General features: G+C 41.1%; 1 protein-coding gene across 3 annotated transcripts in view; it reads right to left on the reverse strand.

The window, feature by feature from the left end:
• The window catches only part of Ipcef1 (interaction protein for cytohesin exchange factors 1), a 162728-nt gene that overhangs the window by 20502 nt on the left and 123899 nt on the right, over window positions 1-18327 (reverse strand). For all 3 annotated transcript variants that reach the window (XM_028854055.2, XM_028854054.2, XM_028854057.2), the window contains one exon: window positions 7733-8111. In XM_028854055.2, coding sequence (XP_028709888.1) covers window positions 7733-8111 — 379 coding nt within the window. The remainder of the gene's footprint in view (window positions 1-7732; window positions 8112-18327) is intronic.

An 18327-nucleotide genomic window follows, 5' to 3' on the forward strand; every position in this document is an offset into this window, starting at 1 on the left:
TTTATCCAAACCATTACACCTGACACCAGCAATTACTACTGAGCCTATGAAGGAACGGGAACTCTAATCCACTGCTGATAGGAATGTAAAACATCAGTGATGCGGGGAAACAGCCTATCATTTCCTACAAAGTTAAATGCATTCTTATTCTACAACTCAGCAATGGCACACCTTGGTGTTTACCCAAAAGAGCTGGCAACTTGTAACTACCCACAGTTGCACACAGGTGTTACCTGAAGCCTTAACTCTCATTTTAAAGACTTAGAAACAGCTCTGATGTCAATTGTAGTTGAACAGATAAAATGAGCTCAATCCACACAATGGAATATTGTTCAGTAATTGTTTAAAAAAACAATGACCCATCGAACCATAGAAAGACATGCAAAAATCCTAAGTTCCTATACCAGATGGGGAAAATGTCCATCTGAAAAGGCTACATCTCTACAGCTGTAACCATGAGACATCAAAAAAGACAACACCAAAGAGATAATAAAGACTGGCCAGGAGCCATTCTGGGAAGCTGAGGCAGGAGGATTTACACAAGTTTGAGGCCAGGCTGGACCATCTGGTGAGTTTCACAAAAGCCTGGACTGTGATGTAAGACACTATCTCAATAAAACTAAAAACAATCCCCAAAAGATGAGCAGTTGTCTGATGCTTGGAGAGCAATAGGCAGAGAAGCATAGGGGATGCCTAATATGGTGGACCTCCGTGAGACTGTTGTGAGGATACATGACATTACGTATCATCAGATGCAGAAAACTGTATAGCAAAGAGTGAACCCTAACATCAACTCCAGACTTAAGTTCATAAGAATATATCTGCATTTCTGTGGGGTGATACATCTACAACGCACCCCCATGCATGAGGCTCAGAGAACATTCCAGAAAGACTGTAAGCAGGAGAGAACCAAGATGTCTGCTGTATAGAGACGGTATCTTTTACATAGGTGGGAGCCGCATCCATGACATCGTAACAATGTGGCTGCCTGAACAAGACTTGCAGAAATGACACCACTTGACATGCCAACATGGATGTATAAGGCCTGCCCCCTAGATGAAGACAGTCAATAGCTGTTAAGATAAAAGAGAGTCCATTTTCTCCAGGGACTCAGTAGGTTAAATATAAACATATATATATGTGTGTGTGTGTGTGTGTGTGTGTGTGTGTGTGTGTGTGTGTGTGTATACACATGTTGTATATACACATGTGTATGTATAGAAAAAAATGCAACAATAATAATTAAAGGAGAAGAGGCCATGAATTTGAGATAGAGCGAAGGGCACTCACAAGGAATATCTCAATATTTGTTTTTGGTTGTAAAAAGTGAACCACATGCATGCAGAAAGTTAGCCAGTAGAGGACTGTAGGGGCAGGGAGAAAAGTACAGATGGCATGCTTTCTGTTCTCTCAGGTTCTCAACAAGTCTAGCATTGTTTTAAAAGCTATGCCTATGAATTTCAAGCATATGCTTCCACCAGCATTTTATGCAGTCGCCCAAAGCTGAGCAAGATGTTTTCCCCAATAGATAAGACTTCTCATGGTGTTTTAAAACAACAGTGTACTAGAAAGCAATGGAGAGGAACAAAGGCAGCGGTGGAGAGGAAACCTAAGATGGTGGCTGCCGTGTGTGTGTGTGTGTGTGTGTGTGTGTGTGTGTGTCTGTGTCTGTGTCTGTGTGTCTGTGTGTGTGTGTGTGATGTGTGTGTGAGTGTGTGTCTGTGTCTGTTGTGTGTATGTCTGTGTGTGTGAGTGTGTGTGTGTCTGTGTGTGAGTGTGTGTGTATGTGTGTGTATGTATGTGTGTGTATGTCTGTGTATGTGTGTGTGAGTGTGTGTGTGAATGTGTGTCTGTGTATGTGTGTATGTCTGTGTATGTGTGAGTGTGTGTGTCTGTGTGTGTGAGTTTGTGTGTGTATGTGTGTGTATGTATTTGTGTGTATGTCTGTGTATGTGTCTCTGTGTGTATGTCTGTGTGTGTTAGTGTGTGTATGTCTGTGTGTGTTAGTGTGTGTATGTGTGTGTCTGTGTGTCTGTGTGTGTCTGTGTGTGTATGTCTGTGTGTGTATGTGAGTGTATGTGTGTGTGTGTGTGTGATGCTATTCCATGTATATGATGCTTTTCACCATAACAAATCATCCTCAATAAAGAAACACTAAAGGTCTAAATGAGCAGAGAGGCATGAAAAGAACTAGAAAGCCAAACACTTATCCACAAAGAGAAAGAAGTTATAAGAAAAAAATGGAAATGGCTGAAGACCATTGTGGTGATTCTCAAACCCACTCATGTCCACCAGGCCTTATGATGAGCCACGAGGAACCTCTGCAGAACTGATAGCCCAAAGGTGGTGGGGGCGGAGCAGATGACTTGGGCTTAGAGTTACATGAATTCAGAGATGACTCTGACACCAAATAGCAAAATGTCCCCTAGCTTTCCTTCCAGCGTGCTCTTGTAAACTCTATGCATATAAAAGAAGAAGAAAATGCTCAAGAGTAGTTGATAAACCACAATCCCAGTAGAAGAACCTTAAGAGGAATTCCCAACATACGGAACATCAGAAGCTTCTCTTCCTCCTGGGAATAAACTGAGTGTTCTAATCTGAGGAGTCACAGCCACGAGCAGGGGTATGTCTGATGTCATTGGCCCCCAGAGTGGACTTCTTTTCATGCCCTTTTTCAATTCATGGATGCGTTTACATAAAAGCCTTCACCTTAAAACTCCCTTCTCAACACAGGCATTCTCCTGCACCGTCGCCACGTGTGCTTTTCCCTGAACACACCCATTTTCCACCTTTAGCTGTGACCTCTAACCCAAATCGCTTTTACTTCTTTCCAGCTGCCCCCCATTTTCCTGCTTCTGGAATCTAGATTTCACTCCTTGTCACCAGCTTCAGCATCCCTGTTCCAGTGAGATGCCACAGCCTCCCACTCCCACTTCCTCAGCCTCAGCAAAATGTACAGAACTAAGAAAGAATTTTTTAAAAGGCGATGAAAATCTAAGTACCACAAATGACCTAGTTATATGGCAAGGATGGATTTGCAGGCAACCTAATCTGTTTATTTTATGGTAATTAAGAGAGATCTTTGGCACCTAAGTGGGAGCAACGAAAGACCTAGTGAGTCAGTCATCCGTGCTGAGATCCAAGCCATGACAGCCAGCTGTCACATATACAAGATATTCCTATTAGTAAATATTTATCACCACTTTAAGATCATTTCTCATTCTACTACAAAATAATATCACTGGGAAATACTCGATGGACTAAATTAAATTCCAAGTGCACAATGACGGAGATGAGGCAGGACACAAAATCCTCCATCTCTCCTTTGTTTCCAGTGTCTACCTTTACCCTGGGTACCACAAAGGCTTCCTAACCTCTCTTAGTTCCTGCCTCCCTTTATCCTATGATAGCCTGTGATCTAAGACTAAAGGAGATCTTTGAAATCACAGGTCCAACTATGTCATCACCTCAGTTACAAATGGTCATGCCTTATCTGATGAATAATGATGCCTAGTCCATCATTCAATAATGTCCTAATTTCCCTCCTACCTCCCTTTCTCATGGCCCACCTCCATGTGCAGGACTCCTTAGGTGTGACTGTATTCTGTGTACCTGCTTTTGTAAATCCCTGTGTGTCTCCTTTGTGACAAATTTCTGCCTTGCTTTCTTTTGTTAATCATGTCTTAGCCTCCCACTCACCCCACTAGATATGAAGATGCTTTAGCACAGTCATCTTTAGATGTTAGAGTTGTGTTAGCACAAAGTACATGAGTGCATGTCAGAACCATCTTCATAATAATAACAGAAATGCTAAATTGAGTTGAGTTCAGTATTGGACTTAGTTTCTTTTTAATCTACTTGTTAATCTTATATTTCAATGGTCAGAAAATCACTCCCCAAAAAAGGGAGAGCCCATAGTAAAAACAGATGAGAGCAGCATGCCATTAAGCCCACCACCTCTTTTCCAGCTGTGCTTTGTTGAAATGCTTGGTGGAGAATCCCTAAAGTTGTAGCAATCTGAAAGTTGCAGTAAAGAAAGACAAGCCAGTGTCATTAGGTGTCATTAACATGCCCTCCCCCTTTTCTAATGGCTTACACTGGAGGGAGAAATGTCTAAAAGGATATTTGAATTCAGAATAAAATTCTAGCAACCACAATTTTAATTGCATACCAACTGCAAAATATTTCTTCCATTGTCTAAATAAAAGAAAGGCTATAATACACGCTGTCTGCTCTTTTCAGAACTCAGTTATTAACCTTTAAGATTCTCTTCTAGGATAAAAGCCTCTTTCCCCAGAAAATGCATCTTGAGACTAGATCTTAACCTTCTAAAATGTAATTCCTCTCATGGATGACATTGAAACTTCAAGCCCCATCTAAAACCCCAGCATAGTATTTTAGATACTAAAATTTCAGAGATTCTTCCCCACCTTAAAAAGTTAAAACAATAATTTTTAGAAGTCACACAAAAAAGCTACCTTCTTCTCCGACAGGCAAACATATACATGCACAACACCCAATCTGATTACTTAACAGCAAATCACAGCAAAGGCAAGAAAAGATTGGGCTGCCGTTTCTATGGAGACCACATGATGTGGTTCAGCTCTTCTGGGAATGAAACCAAATCCCCAACAGCAGGAGAAAATCAGCAGCAAGAATTCTGTAACATATGGCAACTGCCAACAAACCAGTGAAGGAAAATACCTTCATTTTCTCTTCCTCTCTACCATGAGACACACCTGTCCATTGAGCTGTTTGAAAAATCACCTAGATTTTGTTGGTATTTCTGTGTGTAATTCAAAACTGATTACCACCAGGTCTCTTTATTCTTAGATTAAAAGAGCTGTTGGCTCCCAGCTGGATTCCTCAGCACATGAATTCCCAGGATGGCATTAGACAGGGATGAGCAACACATGCATCTTCCCATGACTCTGTTTAGTAATCCTAATGAGAAACTCAATCTGCAGGGCTATCTCCTGGGAAAGAATGTAAATGGGATTTTAGTATCTCTGATGCTTTGGAAGTCTTGACTGTCACAGAGAGGAGAGGGTTATTTCTACATCTTTATTTATTTATTTATTTATTTATTTATTTATTTATTTATTATTGCATTGTATAAGGTATGGGTGTGCACATATGTGCGACAATATATGTGCAGATTAAAAGGACAACGTTTTAGAGTCAGTTCCTTTCTTCCACCTTTATGTTTGTCCAGGAGCTCAGACTTAGGCTGTCAGGTTCATAGACAAGCACTTTATCTGCTGAGCCATCTTGTCAACCCTTTCTTTACTTCTCCTTCTAATCGAATGGTTAGAGTAAGTTCTTAAAGGGGAACAATAGTTTGTTTGCTTCTCCCATTCTTAACATCTATATCTTCTTTTTTACATTTCTTTCATTCATTTATTTATTTTTATGATAGTTTTGTATGGTGTTTTGATCATCTTTACTTCCTCTTCCACAGCTCTTCCAAGCTCCATGTCCTCATCCCTACCCTCCCAACTTTGTGTCCTTTAGAAACAAACAAAAAACCTTCAAGACTAATTTGTGCTGCCCATATATTCTTGAATGCAAAACCATATCTGCATCTTGTAAGCACCAAGCTGAAGGTCACTTAAGATCAACACTTGAAAATTCTTGGTGTTGTCACAAGAACAAAAATACTATCAATATGCAATACACACTCTACACTCAATGAAAATGGTCATCTTAAAATGGGTAAACACCTCCAATGATGAGGGCATACAAGTACAAGTTACCTACTTTACTTTCAACAGCTTATCGCTTCAAAAAAATAAGTTTCTCAACTCATTTTTATACTTCCCATTTGATTATACTGCTGACCTCAACTATATAAACCCATGGAGATACAATTAAACCAGTACTTTGTTTGCACAACATCTCAAATATTTGTGGCCAGATGGAGTACACTCCTTCCATCCCTCATAGACAAGTCTTATCTGTGCCCTCTTCCTCAGTGGTGATGCTTCCAGTCTCTTACCCATCCTACCTACTCAACCACCTCAAGAAGTTGCTCGACTTGAAAAAAAACATTCTTAATGAAAAAAAAAAAAAGAAATTAAATATCATCAACACACACACAAAAAAAAAAAAAGAAAAGTGAGTCATTGGCCCAGATTGGAAATATCAATATAAAATACTATTTAATGTAAAGCATCCACAGAGAAAGCCCTAGAGAGCAATGACAATTGGGGTGACTTTGAGTATGAGTTACTAGACTGACTATTCAAATTCACATGTATAAAAATAACATGAATACATACTTGCACCCTGGCCTATAGCTGTGATCCCTGGCCTAAATTATTCTCTTTGAAAAATTAAATTAATAGAGTATATCTAAAAATAGATGCTTTTAAAAAGGATTGACATTATTATCTATTCATGTGTATATGTGTATGCCTGTGTGTGTGTGTGTGTGTGTGTGTGTGTGTGTGTGTGTGTGTGTGTGTACAGTGCAGATGGGTGTACACAGAAGCCAGAGAAAGATATAAGATCCCCTTGGGCTGGAGGTACAGGTGGTTGTGAGCTACCCAATGTGGGTGCTAGGAACTGAACCTTGGTCCTACAAAAGAGCAGCTAGTGATCTAAACTACTGACCCATCTCTCTAGCCCCCAAACTTGAGAACTTAAGAACAGCCTCCTTGCTTAGAGTAGGGGAGAAAGGGTCATCATTCATGTCATTGGGCAACTTCTGCAAGTTAGTGCAGGAATTTAGCAAGTCAACTTCCAGTAGTACACTGAAAATTTACAGTGCAAATCCATCATTCTCCAGTAGCTCACTGATATATCAGATAACCTTGTTTTACACCAGAATGAATGAGACACAATTAGAAAAGACTCGTCATGAATGGATAATAATAGAAACAAGTTTGTCCTGAATCAAAAATGAGGATTATCGTATAATATTTAAAGACACATTGATGATTTCTACATACAACTATTTCCTTTGTTAAAAGAAAACCGTTTTCCAGGAAGAAAAGCCGTTGCCTCCTCTCTATTAAAGGTGCTGCCCTCCAAAATGTATGTGAAGGTTTTGCCTTCCATTAACTACATAGAAGCCCTTAGGAGATCACTGACTGACCCTCTACAACAGGAAGATGGCTGCTCTAAACCCATTTGACAAGATCCAAGTGATATAAATCCATCTCACTGATCCCTGGGTCTCAATTACCACAAGCCCCCAGAGCATAATCTATGAAACCAAAATAGTGGGGGAGTTCATTCTCAAGCTGATGGAGAGGTATTACATTTTGATCACATACCTACCTGCCTCATAGTCTAAAACAGTGGTTTTCAACCTATGGGTCATGACCCCTTTGTGGGTCAAAGGTCCCTTTCACAGGGTCTGCCAACGACCATTGTAAAACACAGATATTTTCATTATGATTCATAACAATAGCAAAATTACAGTTGTGAAGCAGCAAGGAAAAAAAATGATGCTTGGTGTCATGACAACATGAGGAAGTGTATTCAAGGATGGTAGCATTGTTGAGAACCACTGGTCTAAAGCACTTGGTTACTGACACAATAGATAATTAGTGGCCTGGCAACAGGAGCTGCCACAGGCAAAATCTACAAAAGGAGCTGGAGGCTAAGCCCCATGTGACTAATCATCAAACCGCCATTCACAAGTTTAAACATTTTAGTTACAAATTTATAGTGGAGTTCTATAATATTCACCATGTAAAGAAGAGGAAGCAGTTTCCTGGTTTACCTCTGTCCATCATCCTTGATCCGGCAGCTCTGTCGGATGGAACCGTTAGATGATGGTCTTGATTGCTGTTCAACGAAGAGGTGTCATCGCTAGATAGAGAGTTCAAAAACCCGCTTTCCGAAATGACAGAGCTGTTTTCTGGGGCCCGGCAATTGCTTGCCTCTGAGGATGCAGGGGTGTGGACCTGTACAGTAAATGTCAGGGGCTGCCCGACCTCTTCAGCAGCAGGCGTGCTGTTCACCATGTCGAGCCAGGACTGTCTTTCTTTAGATCCCGAGGAAGAAGCCCGGCTGGGTGCCTTTACGGTATTTTCCAGAGAGGAGAAAGAGCATGATGAATCTCTCAGTCGAGGTGAAGAGGAAGACGCCCGCCGTGCAGCCTATTTGCCACCAACAAAATAAGGAGGAAAAGGAGGAAGAGAGACATTGTGATTAAATTTACCATTCTCTTCACTGTGTTTTTATTAAAATTCTCCCAGAACTCTTTTGAAAAAGTGACTAGGAATAAAAAAGTCAAAGGACAAATGTATGATTCTTATTATTGTATGGCAGTCGCCAGGGACCAGTCTCTAAAACTGATTGGTGTAATTTTGAGTTCACCATATAAGATCTGAAAAAAAAAAAAATCTCCATATCGAAAATCTCGACAAAACTTAAGCCTCTCCAACCATTTAAAGACTCTTTTTTTTTTTTTTTTTTTTTTTTTGAGACAAGTTTCTCTGTGTAGCTTTGCGCCTTTCCTGGAACTCGCTTTGTAGACCAGGCTGGCCTCGAACTCACAAAGATCGGCCTGCTTCTGCCTCCTGAGTGCTGGAATTAAAGACGTGCGCCACCACTGCTCAGACATTTAAAGACTCTCTTAAAAACAGTTCTTTAGAATGCTTGTTGGTACAATAACAACCTGTCCTCTCTTCTTGAATTCACAATGAAATGAGCAAAAACAACTGAGGAAGGTAATCAATAGAAAGAAAGCAGAGGTGTGGCGTGTGGCCCAGGAGAAGAATACTTCGTAGCAGGTGTGAGACCTTTTAGTAACATTGACCTCTTCCTTAGCACATAACCAACTATCATAACTATCAGGTTAAAAAAATGCTAAACATAAATCACATAAAAAAAAGTTTAATTACAATGTTAACATGTTACTATTTTGTGACTGGGAGGGGGCAGTCCAGATGCCACAGCATGTGCTAGAGGTCAGAGGATTCCATTCTCTCCTTCCACCATGTGGGTTCCTTGCATTGAGCTCAGGTCATCAGGCTTGGCAGAAAGTACCCTTACCGAGAGAGCCATCTTTCCAGGCCCAATCACTAACAATGTTTAATACAGCTTCACTGAGTGGGACAACAATGTAGTGATAGCCTCTGAGTTCATGAGAGAGAAGCAAAGGCTGCCTGCCCCATGAGTGGTGACAGGCAGGTTGCTTCCCAGCATGCTCTCCAAGGGCAAATAACCACCCTGAAGGACATTTCATCAATCCACAGACACAGTACCGAGGTCACGTCATCAGTAAGGACATTCTCTTGAGGCAGACACCATTTATGTTAAAATGTTATATAAGTTTTGATATGGAAATAATTTTAGAATTTTGACAAATGGTAATACATAGCCATTTGTTTCAGGGGAGTTTACATTTTTTAATGCAATTCCATACCAAACAAAAGATCTGGCAACTCTTTTCCATTTTTAACATTATTTGTCAATAAAATCCAAATGTCTAGACACATTGGTCTCTGGGTTACCCTATATCTCCCATGGCATAATACCGAGAAGGTAGTTCATGGTTCAGTTTTATGTCACCATCCTATTGGATAATCCTGTTAATTAGGGAAGTGGCATGATGGAGAATATTAAAAATATAAAACTGAAGAAAGCATTTGGATGTTGTAGAATATTACTTTAAGGTGTGTTACTTTTGTTTATGCTGCATTTGTTTAACTCTGTGAAGCTGTGTTACTGTGCCTGTCTAAAACACCTGATTGATCCTAATAAAGAACTGAATGGCCAAGCAAGAGAGAGAGATAGGCAGGGCTGGCAGGCAGAGAGGATCTATAGAAGGAGAAATCTGGGAGGAGGGGAAAGAAAAGGGATGGAGAGTAAAAGGAAGTAACCAGAGAAGGAGGAGGACCCAGGGGCCACACAGCCACACAGCCACACAGCCACACAGCCACACAGCCACACAGCCACACAGCCACACAGCCACACAGTAAGAGTAAGATTTACAAAAGTAAGAGAACAGAAAAAAAGCCCAGAGGCAAAAGATAGCCAAAATAAGTTAAGTTACGGGAAGCTGGCTAGAAACTAAGCCAAGCTAAGGCAGAACATTCATAATTAAGAGTAAGCCTCCATGTGTGATTTATTTGAGAGCTGGGTGGTGGGTCCCCCAAAAGAACAAGAACAAATAACAATATTTGGATCCTCTTCAAAACCTCAGAAACATGGTAGTCAAGTCAGAAAGTTTACCTATGTTCAAACACTCAGTATTTCACTGAATTTTGAAGGTCCTGTGCTCTGAGCTTTTAATGAGAAAAACTGCTACCTACTACTATGTGTCTTCTTGAATACTCAGTGAATATAGGCTGCCAAATAATCAATAAATCTACTGTGCCCATTTTCATATGCATGTGGTGTGTGTGTGTGTGTGTGTGTGTGTGTGTGTGTTGTGTATGTGTGTGTGTGTGTGTATGTGTGTGTGCTGTGTATCCTGGAAGCCTGAGGATGATGCTGAGAATTATCGTCAATCACTTTTCCACCTTAATCATTGAGACAGGGTCTCTCAATCAATCCCAGAGCTCATCAGATGGCTAGTCTCCACCTTCTAAAGCTGAAATTACAAGTAAGCTGCCACATCTACCCAGCATCTGCTCAGAATCTGGGATCTAAACTCATGTCTTCATGCTTTCATGGCAAACATATTAGCCACCAACCCATCTCTTCAGTCCAGAAATAAACCTATTTTGAATATTAACACGACACTAAAATGCCTAGTAAGATACGAAATGAACCACAGGCATGAAAATGTTTCATTCAGCAAAGTGTCAAATAGCTTGACAGCTGGCTACCTTAAATCACTGAGACCAATTAACGACTAAGAGATCCAAGATCTGTAAGTCCTACTTCTCCAGGAGAGGAACATACAGGCTCCACACTATCCAAATAAATGCAGGGATATTTTACTCATTAGATGGATCTACAAAGTAAGTGTTCACATAACACACACATGCTGCTTCAGTCCTGGCTCATTCTCCTATCGTGAACTATTTTGGTCAAACTTGCCTTCCATTTGGTCAGCTTTCCTTTGTTACAGAGACAGAGCCTGAGCTCTCCTGCCATGGTGCTTTAATTGGATTGGAGAAAAATGGGGTATTTGAGAGAAAGACGGTATACTCAGTTGGGGATATATATATATCCCTCCAAACTCTCCTTAAAAAAACTTCTTAACTAAGTGATGGTCATGTCTGTGAAGTGTATCCTTGTCCATTGTTATTCGGCGAAACGCTTTTAATCCTTGTTCTCAAGACACCACACAACATTTGTAGAATTGTTTTCTTGCTTTCCCTTTTCTTTCCAGTGCCTGTGCATGTGTGTGTGCATGCCGATGGGCACAGGGTGATGACCTCAAGTATCTTTCTCACAAACACAGACCACCTGTTCTTTGAGAAAAGGTCCGCCATTGTCCTGGAACTACCCAATGAGTCCCTGGGTTAATTCCATCTCTGCCTTCCCAGTGCTGGGATTATAAGCACATCACCACACCAGCATGTGTGTGATGTGGAGCCTGAGGATCAGACTCAGGCCATCCTGCTTACAAACCAAGCACCTTGCCAACCAACAGAGCCATCTCCTCTGCCCTAGATTTTATTTTAAAATAAAAAGAAAATAGGAGTGAATAAAGAAACAGAAAAGAAAAAAATGGAAAGAATTAGGGAAGGTGGAAAACAAAATGAGAAGGAACAAAGTATGTATGTTAGATGTTGGAGGTCAACGAACTAGAAAGTGAGTGACAGGGAACAAATTGGACATGGAGTTCATTTCAGAAGATTCCATCTGGGGCTATTTTTTGTAAATAATGCTGTGCCAAAACATGGGTTATTATTTCTAAGACTCTGTAGCTACCAGTAGCCAATACCAGGCATAGAATTCTAGCCTCCTGGGAACTATCTTTATCACATGCTCACAAAACAGCAAAGGAAATAAAGGCAGCGAGACATAGGTCCCCTCTCTCCTCCCCTTCTCAGTTTGATTCAAGTGTCTCTCCTTCAAGGCCAGTTCACACACCTGGTTCTCTAAGAAGTCTCCCCAGCTGCATCAGGCTGTGAGGTTACAATACCTTGTGCCTTCTTCTAACACACCAGATGAATATCATCTTATTTGACAACTTATATTGCTATTGCTGATTGACGGCTAAGTCTTTTTTGGTGAGCTACTTGAGAACAGGCTGTTTTTAGTCATTTTTACACTTCCATTTTTTCTCTTGCATCTGTGCCCAACACATAGCTGATAATAAATTACTGCCAGGAAATAATGGATCAGAGAATCAGCTCTGTGAAGAAAATCTCACCACAATAGTTTAGTCTCTTATTGAGGAGCTCCTCAGATTGCCATCAACTTGCTGAATAGAACGGCTAACTTCAGGATAGAGAAGAATTACTGAAGTCAGACACACAGAGCATGTACAACCTCAAGTGACATGGCTTACTTTATTGAGGGAACTGTTGACAATGTGATTTAATTTATTTCTTAATGTTTGAGCTTGAAATATTTTTCAATAATAATTCATAATAATCATATTAATGATTGCAGCTTTTACTTATTACACTTATCTATTTATGTCTCTGTGGAGTAAGTACACAGACACACAGACACAGACACAGACACACACACACACACACACACACACACAAGTAAAGGTCACAGAACAGCTATCGGGGGAAATGGTTCCATCTTTCTACCATGTGAGTCTCTGGGATCAAGCTCAGGTTAGCAAGCTTGGTGACAAGCACCTTTACCTACTGATGTATCTCACTGGCCACATGATTAGAGTTTTAATTGACTGATTCAAAAACTAAAATAGATTTTCTCATTTTCTCTGTAGGACATTTTTATTACTAGAGAACTTGAATTAAAATGCTGCTTAAGCTGGGCGGTGGTGGCGCACACCTCTAATCCTAGCACTCGGGAGGCAGAGGCAGGTGGATCTCTGTGAGTTCGAGGCCAGTCTGGTCTACAAAGCAAGTTCCAGGAAAGGCGCAAAACTACACAGAGAAACCCTGTCTTGAAAAAACCAAAAAAAAAAAAAAAAAAAAAAAACGCTACTTAGCTCTACAGTTCTCTAAAAAAAAAAAAAAAAAAAAAAAAAAAAAAAAAAGTATTTCAAAACACAAGTTCAACATGCCCCCATCTCATCTCTGTCCACTCTCCTGGGCACTTCACGGTTTCATCTTCTTCACAATACTTATCAGTACTCAAGACAATTGTTTGAATTTTTGATTTGCTGCCCTGTTAAATCACTTAATGATAATGATGCTTCGGGGAGCAAGAATGTCCTCAACAGGACCTAGCAGGTGGCAGGTGCACAAAATCATGTTATCAGCTGTTTGATTGGCAGGTACATCAGTAGGAGCAAATAATACAGTGGTGACGGAATACGTTTTTGATGGTTTGTTTTCTTTCCCGAGATATGCTGTCACTGTGTAGCCCAGGTTGGCCTCAGTCTTGGAGTCCTCTTGCCTCTGTGCCTGAGAGCTGGGATTACAGGTATGGGACAGCAGTGCTCAGACTAAAACAGGAGTCTAGGTAAACATCTTAAATTTTCTGCCTGCAATATAGTCAGGTTTACTTCTTTGGAACTTGGTTTCCTCATTTGTAAAACTCAAACAGGAGTTTCCTGAGAGTCAGACGGCGTGATCCTTCTTACGGGATGTGTGGAATCTCTGCACGAGGGAGCGCCATTCTACATACTGGAGAAGCCGCTCAGCAGCTGAGAAAGGGCACTGCTCTTGTGGAAGAATGGACTTTGGCTCCCAGTGCTCATATCAAGTGGCTCACAACTTCTTCTAACTCCAGTTCCAGGAGATCGGAGACCCTCTTCTGACCTCCAAGAGCAATGCACTTATGTGTACATACCCACCTACACATAATTAAAAATACAAATAAATATCTTTTTTAATTGTTTTTTTTTTCTTTGAGATAGGGTCTCTCTGTTATGCAGCTCTGGCTGTTCTGGAACTCACTCTGTAGACCAGGCTGGCCTTGAACTCACAGAGATCCACCTACCTGTGCCTCAAGTGCTGGGATTAAAGGCATGCACCACCATGCCTGACCCATAATTTTTTTTAAAGGAGTACCTGGGGAAATATTCTTGAAGTGTATGGATGAAGAAGACATACTAGCCACCTACTTTTCCAACTCTCCATGCATTGAAGTTCAACCATTGGCTAGACACTTATAAACATCACTAATAAAAATATATAAATATGGCCTAGCTTTGATAATTTGATAATTAGGGGTCTAGAGGGATGGCTGAGAGGAGAAGAGTGTATATTACTTTTACAAAGGTTCCAGGTTTGGGTCTCAGCACCCACATGACCTCCATAGACTACTTCATGCATGTGTTGTGTGTGTATATTCACTTGGGCACACATACACACACTTAAAATTAAGCATTTTTAAACGAATATGGTAATTATATTAATAGCACAGACACATGAAGCCCCAAGTAGGGGGTCAATTACAGTGACAGCATGAAAAGGCATTTTAAATAAAGGGTTCCAGAAATGCAGAGAGGATTCAGAATAAAAAAAGTAGAATGGCATACATGTATGAAAACAGCACAATGGAACCCATGACTGTGAATGCCAACTAAAGGGATTAATAGAAGGAGAAAAAAAAAACCCAAAAGAGCCAATTTGTCCTGGTTCACAAGGCAGAGAATGGCTTCAGCAGAGGAATTCATGCTTGAAGCAGACCACAAGAAACCGTGGATGTGGAACTGGGGTGGCATCCGAACAGCACTTCCTCCGAGCTAAGGAACTTGCTCCCTGCAGGTGCAGAAGGGGAGTATGGAAGACTCTGGGCAAAGCAGGCATTTTTCAGGGCTGAGGGCAGAGGAGGGGCTAGTGACAAGAACGTGTCAACAAATGTGAAATCTCAAGGACCTAAGAGTAGGGCCAGGGGTGGTGCTGCCTGTCTTTAATCTCAGCACTTGGGAGGCAGAAGTGAGCAGAGCTCTGTGAGTTCAAGGCCAACCTGGTATGCAAGATGAGCTCCAGGCAAACCCGTGTTATTAAAAGCACCTTTGGGGAGTCCTTTTAAAGGAAAGATAGACTAGAAGAAGGGAAAGAAAGAGCCTGTTGCTCCAATGACTCAGGCAAGAGCTAATGAGTGGGTTGGAGTTGGCCAGCGGAAGCAGAAGGCAGGAAGGGGTGGTGAGACAACCGCCATACTAGCCGGCTGGGGAGAGGAACTGTTAAAGCAAGAGACAAAAATACATAACGCCAAGTTATAGCAGAGTTTGAAAATCAGTTCAATTCCCAAACATAAAGCTTATGATTTCTTATATCCCGAGTAGAAAGGTGGTTTCCTTATCCCTACTTCTTGCACATGTATGTGTGTGTGTGTGTGTATGTGTGTGTGTGTGTGTGTGTGTGTGTGTGTATGTGTGTGTATCCTAGGTTTGAAATTGTATGCTATATTCACTGATAAGTCTTCCTACAACTACCCACTTGCAAGCATCTGTACTATTTTGTATAGTGGATATTGAGTGACCGATTGACATTTGGTAGACAGCTATTCAAGACACAGCCTGTTAAAATGAAATCTGTATTTCTAAAATTATCCTACCCTTGTTTGTTCAGTTTTCAACTTCTTCCTCTAGCCCCAGCCAGTGAGCCTCCTTTCAGAGTTTATTTTTACTTCCTGCTGCTTCATTTTGCTTTAGATGGCTTGCTGCAACGTTCTCGGGGACAAAAAGGAATTGTTCTTCTGAAAAGCATCGAAGTGTAAGGACTTAACCATTCTGCTAAAATAATCTGAATTATTAGCTGAGCTGCCTGAAGCTAGGGTTATAAATATTTATCCCCCCTTTTCATATCTGATCCAGCTCTCAGTGGTCTACATTCCAAGCATGCTCAAGTCCCAGTTACCTCACTTCCTCAAAAGCCTGAGATCTGTACCGGAAGCCCATCACCACCCCACACCATAGAACAATGCACACTTTCTGCCTTCTATGAAAACATGCTTCTCCCCGACGCACTAGGTTTCTTCCATATACCAGCCTGGGTTTCCACTTAAGTTCAAAACTGACTTCACAACCCTTCTGCTCATATCTTCCAAGTGCTTCCCAAATCACTCACAATAGAGCATCAAAAGCCTTAGCTGGCCCATAAGCCCTGTATAGGATGGCCACAATTACCCTAACTTTACATCCTATCAGCCTTATTCAGACTCATGTGCTCACACTCCAGTGACATCACGGGCATCACTTCTCACCAGTGAGATCTTGGCTCTATTTTCTCTGGTGAGAAACTCCTTCTCAGTGGGTCATCCAGTTGACTCAACATACCTCTGCAGACTTGTACTCAGATTTAAGCTGTGTGGGACCATTCTGACTATCCCTGCCTATCAGTTGCCATAGCCAACTCTCTAGCTCCATCTCCCCTGGTCTTCTTATCCATCTTTCTCTACTTCTGCTATAGTAGACCTTCCCCCTAGGACAGTCATCTGCAGCTATCTCTTTGAACAGGAAGCTTCCCCCAACAAAGAACATGAACCATTCATCCATGGCACCCAAGGTCTGAGAAGAGGGTTCACAATTTAAGTAAATCCGCACGACAGATAAGGTTATCAGACAGTGCCTTTAAAATTAAACTTGGAAGAAGGAAGTATGTAGTCAAAGTTTTAGTACTATTAATAGTTCTTAAAACAGTAACATAGGACATTGGGAGACTTGAGAAGTTGGTTCCTTTTATTCTCTTTGAGAAACTGAAGAAATCTGAACAATGAGATCTACAAATTATCTTTCAAAATGAAATGTACAGAACCCCCATCTATTTTTAAACCTTTTTAATAAGCCTGGGGAAAAAAACTACCATTTCTTTAAGAATCAGGTCATGTTGGGGCTGCTGAGATGGTTCAATGAACAAAATACTTGTCATTCAAGCTCGAAGATCTAGCACCCACACAAAATGCTGAGTACAGTGGCAGGCAAGTGCACATAACACCAGCACTGAGAGACCCTCTGGAGCTTCCTGGCTAGCCACCCTAGGGTATCGGGGAGTCCTAGGTTCCCATGAGTAATCCTTAGCTTGGCTCCTGAAGAATGCCATTTGGAGTGCCCCACACATAGACACACAAAGGGAAAAGTGGACATCACCCCCCTCCCACCCACCCCCGTCACTCACATGAGGCCTTTTCAGTTTGAAAGAACAGAATCAGAAACCTGTCTTCACTCACTCAAGATCCTACAGTACACTGCATTCCCTTGTGGAATTCACTCCATTGTGATTCATCCCACTAGAACCAGAAGCTCAAACTCTCAGGCACTGAAAATTAAGATTACCTCTACTCTCTAGCAATAAGAAAGGCTAGACGTTGAACTAGTTATTCCAAAACTTGAAAGTTTGCTGTGGATATCATTCTATATAAATAAAACACTGATGGCCAGTGACCAGGCAGGAAGTAGGTGGGACAAGGAGAGAGGAGAATTCTGGGAAGCAGAAGGCTGGGAGAGAGACACTGCAGCCACCACCAGGACAAGCAGCATGTAGAGACTCTGGTAAGCCACCAGCCACGTGGCAAGGTATAGATTTATAGAAATGGGTTAATTTAAGATAAAAGAACAGTTAACAAGAAGCCTGCCATGGCCATACAGTTTATAAGTGATATAAGCGTCTGAGTGATTATTTTATAAATGGATTGTGGGACTGCGGGGCTTGGGGAACCTGGAGAGAAGCCCTCCAGCAACAAATGGCGCCCAACGGCTCGAGTTTCCACCTTAAACCTGAGAATATTTAATAACCAATTCTGTTGAGTTCAGCTTTGAAGTCATTTCCCAACTGTCTAAACAAAAACAAAACAAAAAAACTTGGAAAATTTTTATTTTAGGCCTAGGCTTGTATATCTGATTCATGGCTAGCCTATATCATATTGAGTGAAACAATAACTTTTGAGAGAAACAATAACTTGACTCATGCCCTGGATAAAAGTCACCCAGGTTTTTTTTTTTTCTTTCACTTCATCTGCTTAAATAGTAAGCCTCATGTTATTTTAACCAAGTGTCTTACATGTCTTTTTTTTTTTTTTCCAGAAACAAGAGAAAACAAAAACAAAATCTGCCTGGAAAATATGTGAGCATAAGGGACATATTCTATTACTAGGAGAAAGAAAAAAATCCAACTATTCAATATTTGTCCTCGTTAGCTTTTTGTTACTGTAATAAACACCATGACCAAAAACAACTCGAGGGTGATTTGCTTGGTTTACAGGGTCACAATCCATCATGAGGGGAAAGCCAAGGGAGAAACTCAAGGCAGGAACCTAGATGCACAAAATGAAGCAGAGGCCACAAAGGAACATCACTGGCTTGCTCTCCATGGGTTG

This window comes from Peromyscus leucopus, chromosome 8a, assembly GCF_004664715.2.
Source record: "Peromyscus leucopus breed LL Stock chromosome 8a, UCI_PerLeu_2.1, whole genome shotgun sequence".
In the NCBI taxonomy this organism is placed as follows: Eukaryota; Metazoa; Chordata; class Mammalia; order Rodentia; family Cricetidae; genus Peromyscus; species Peromyscus leucopus.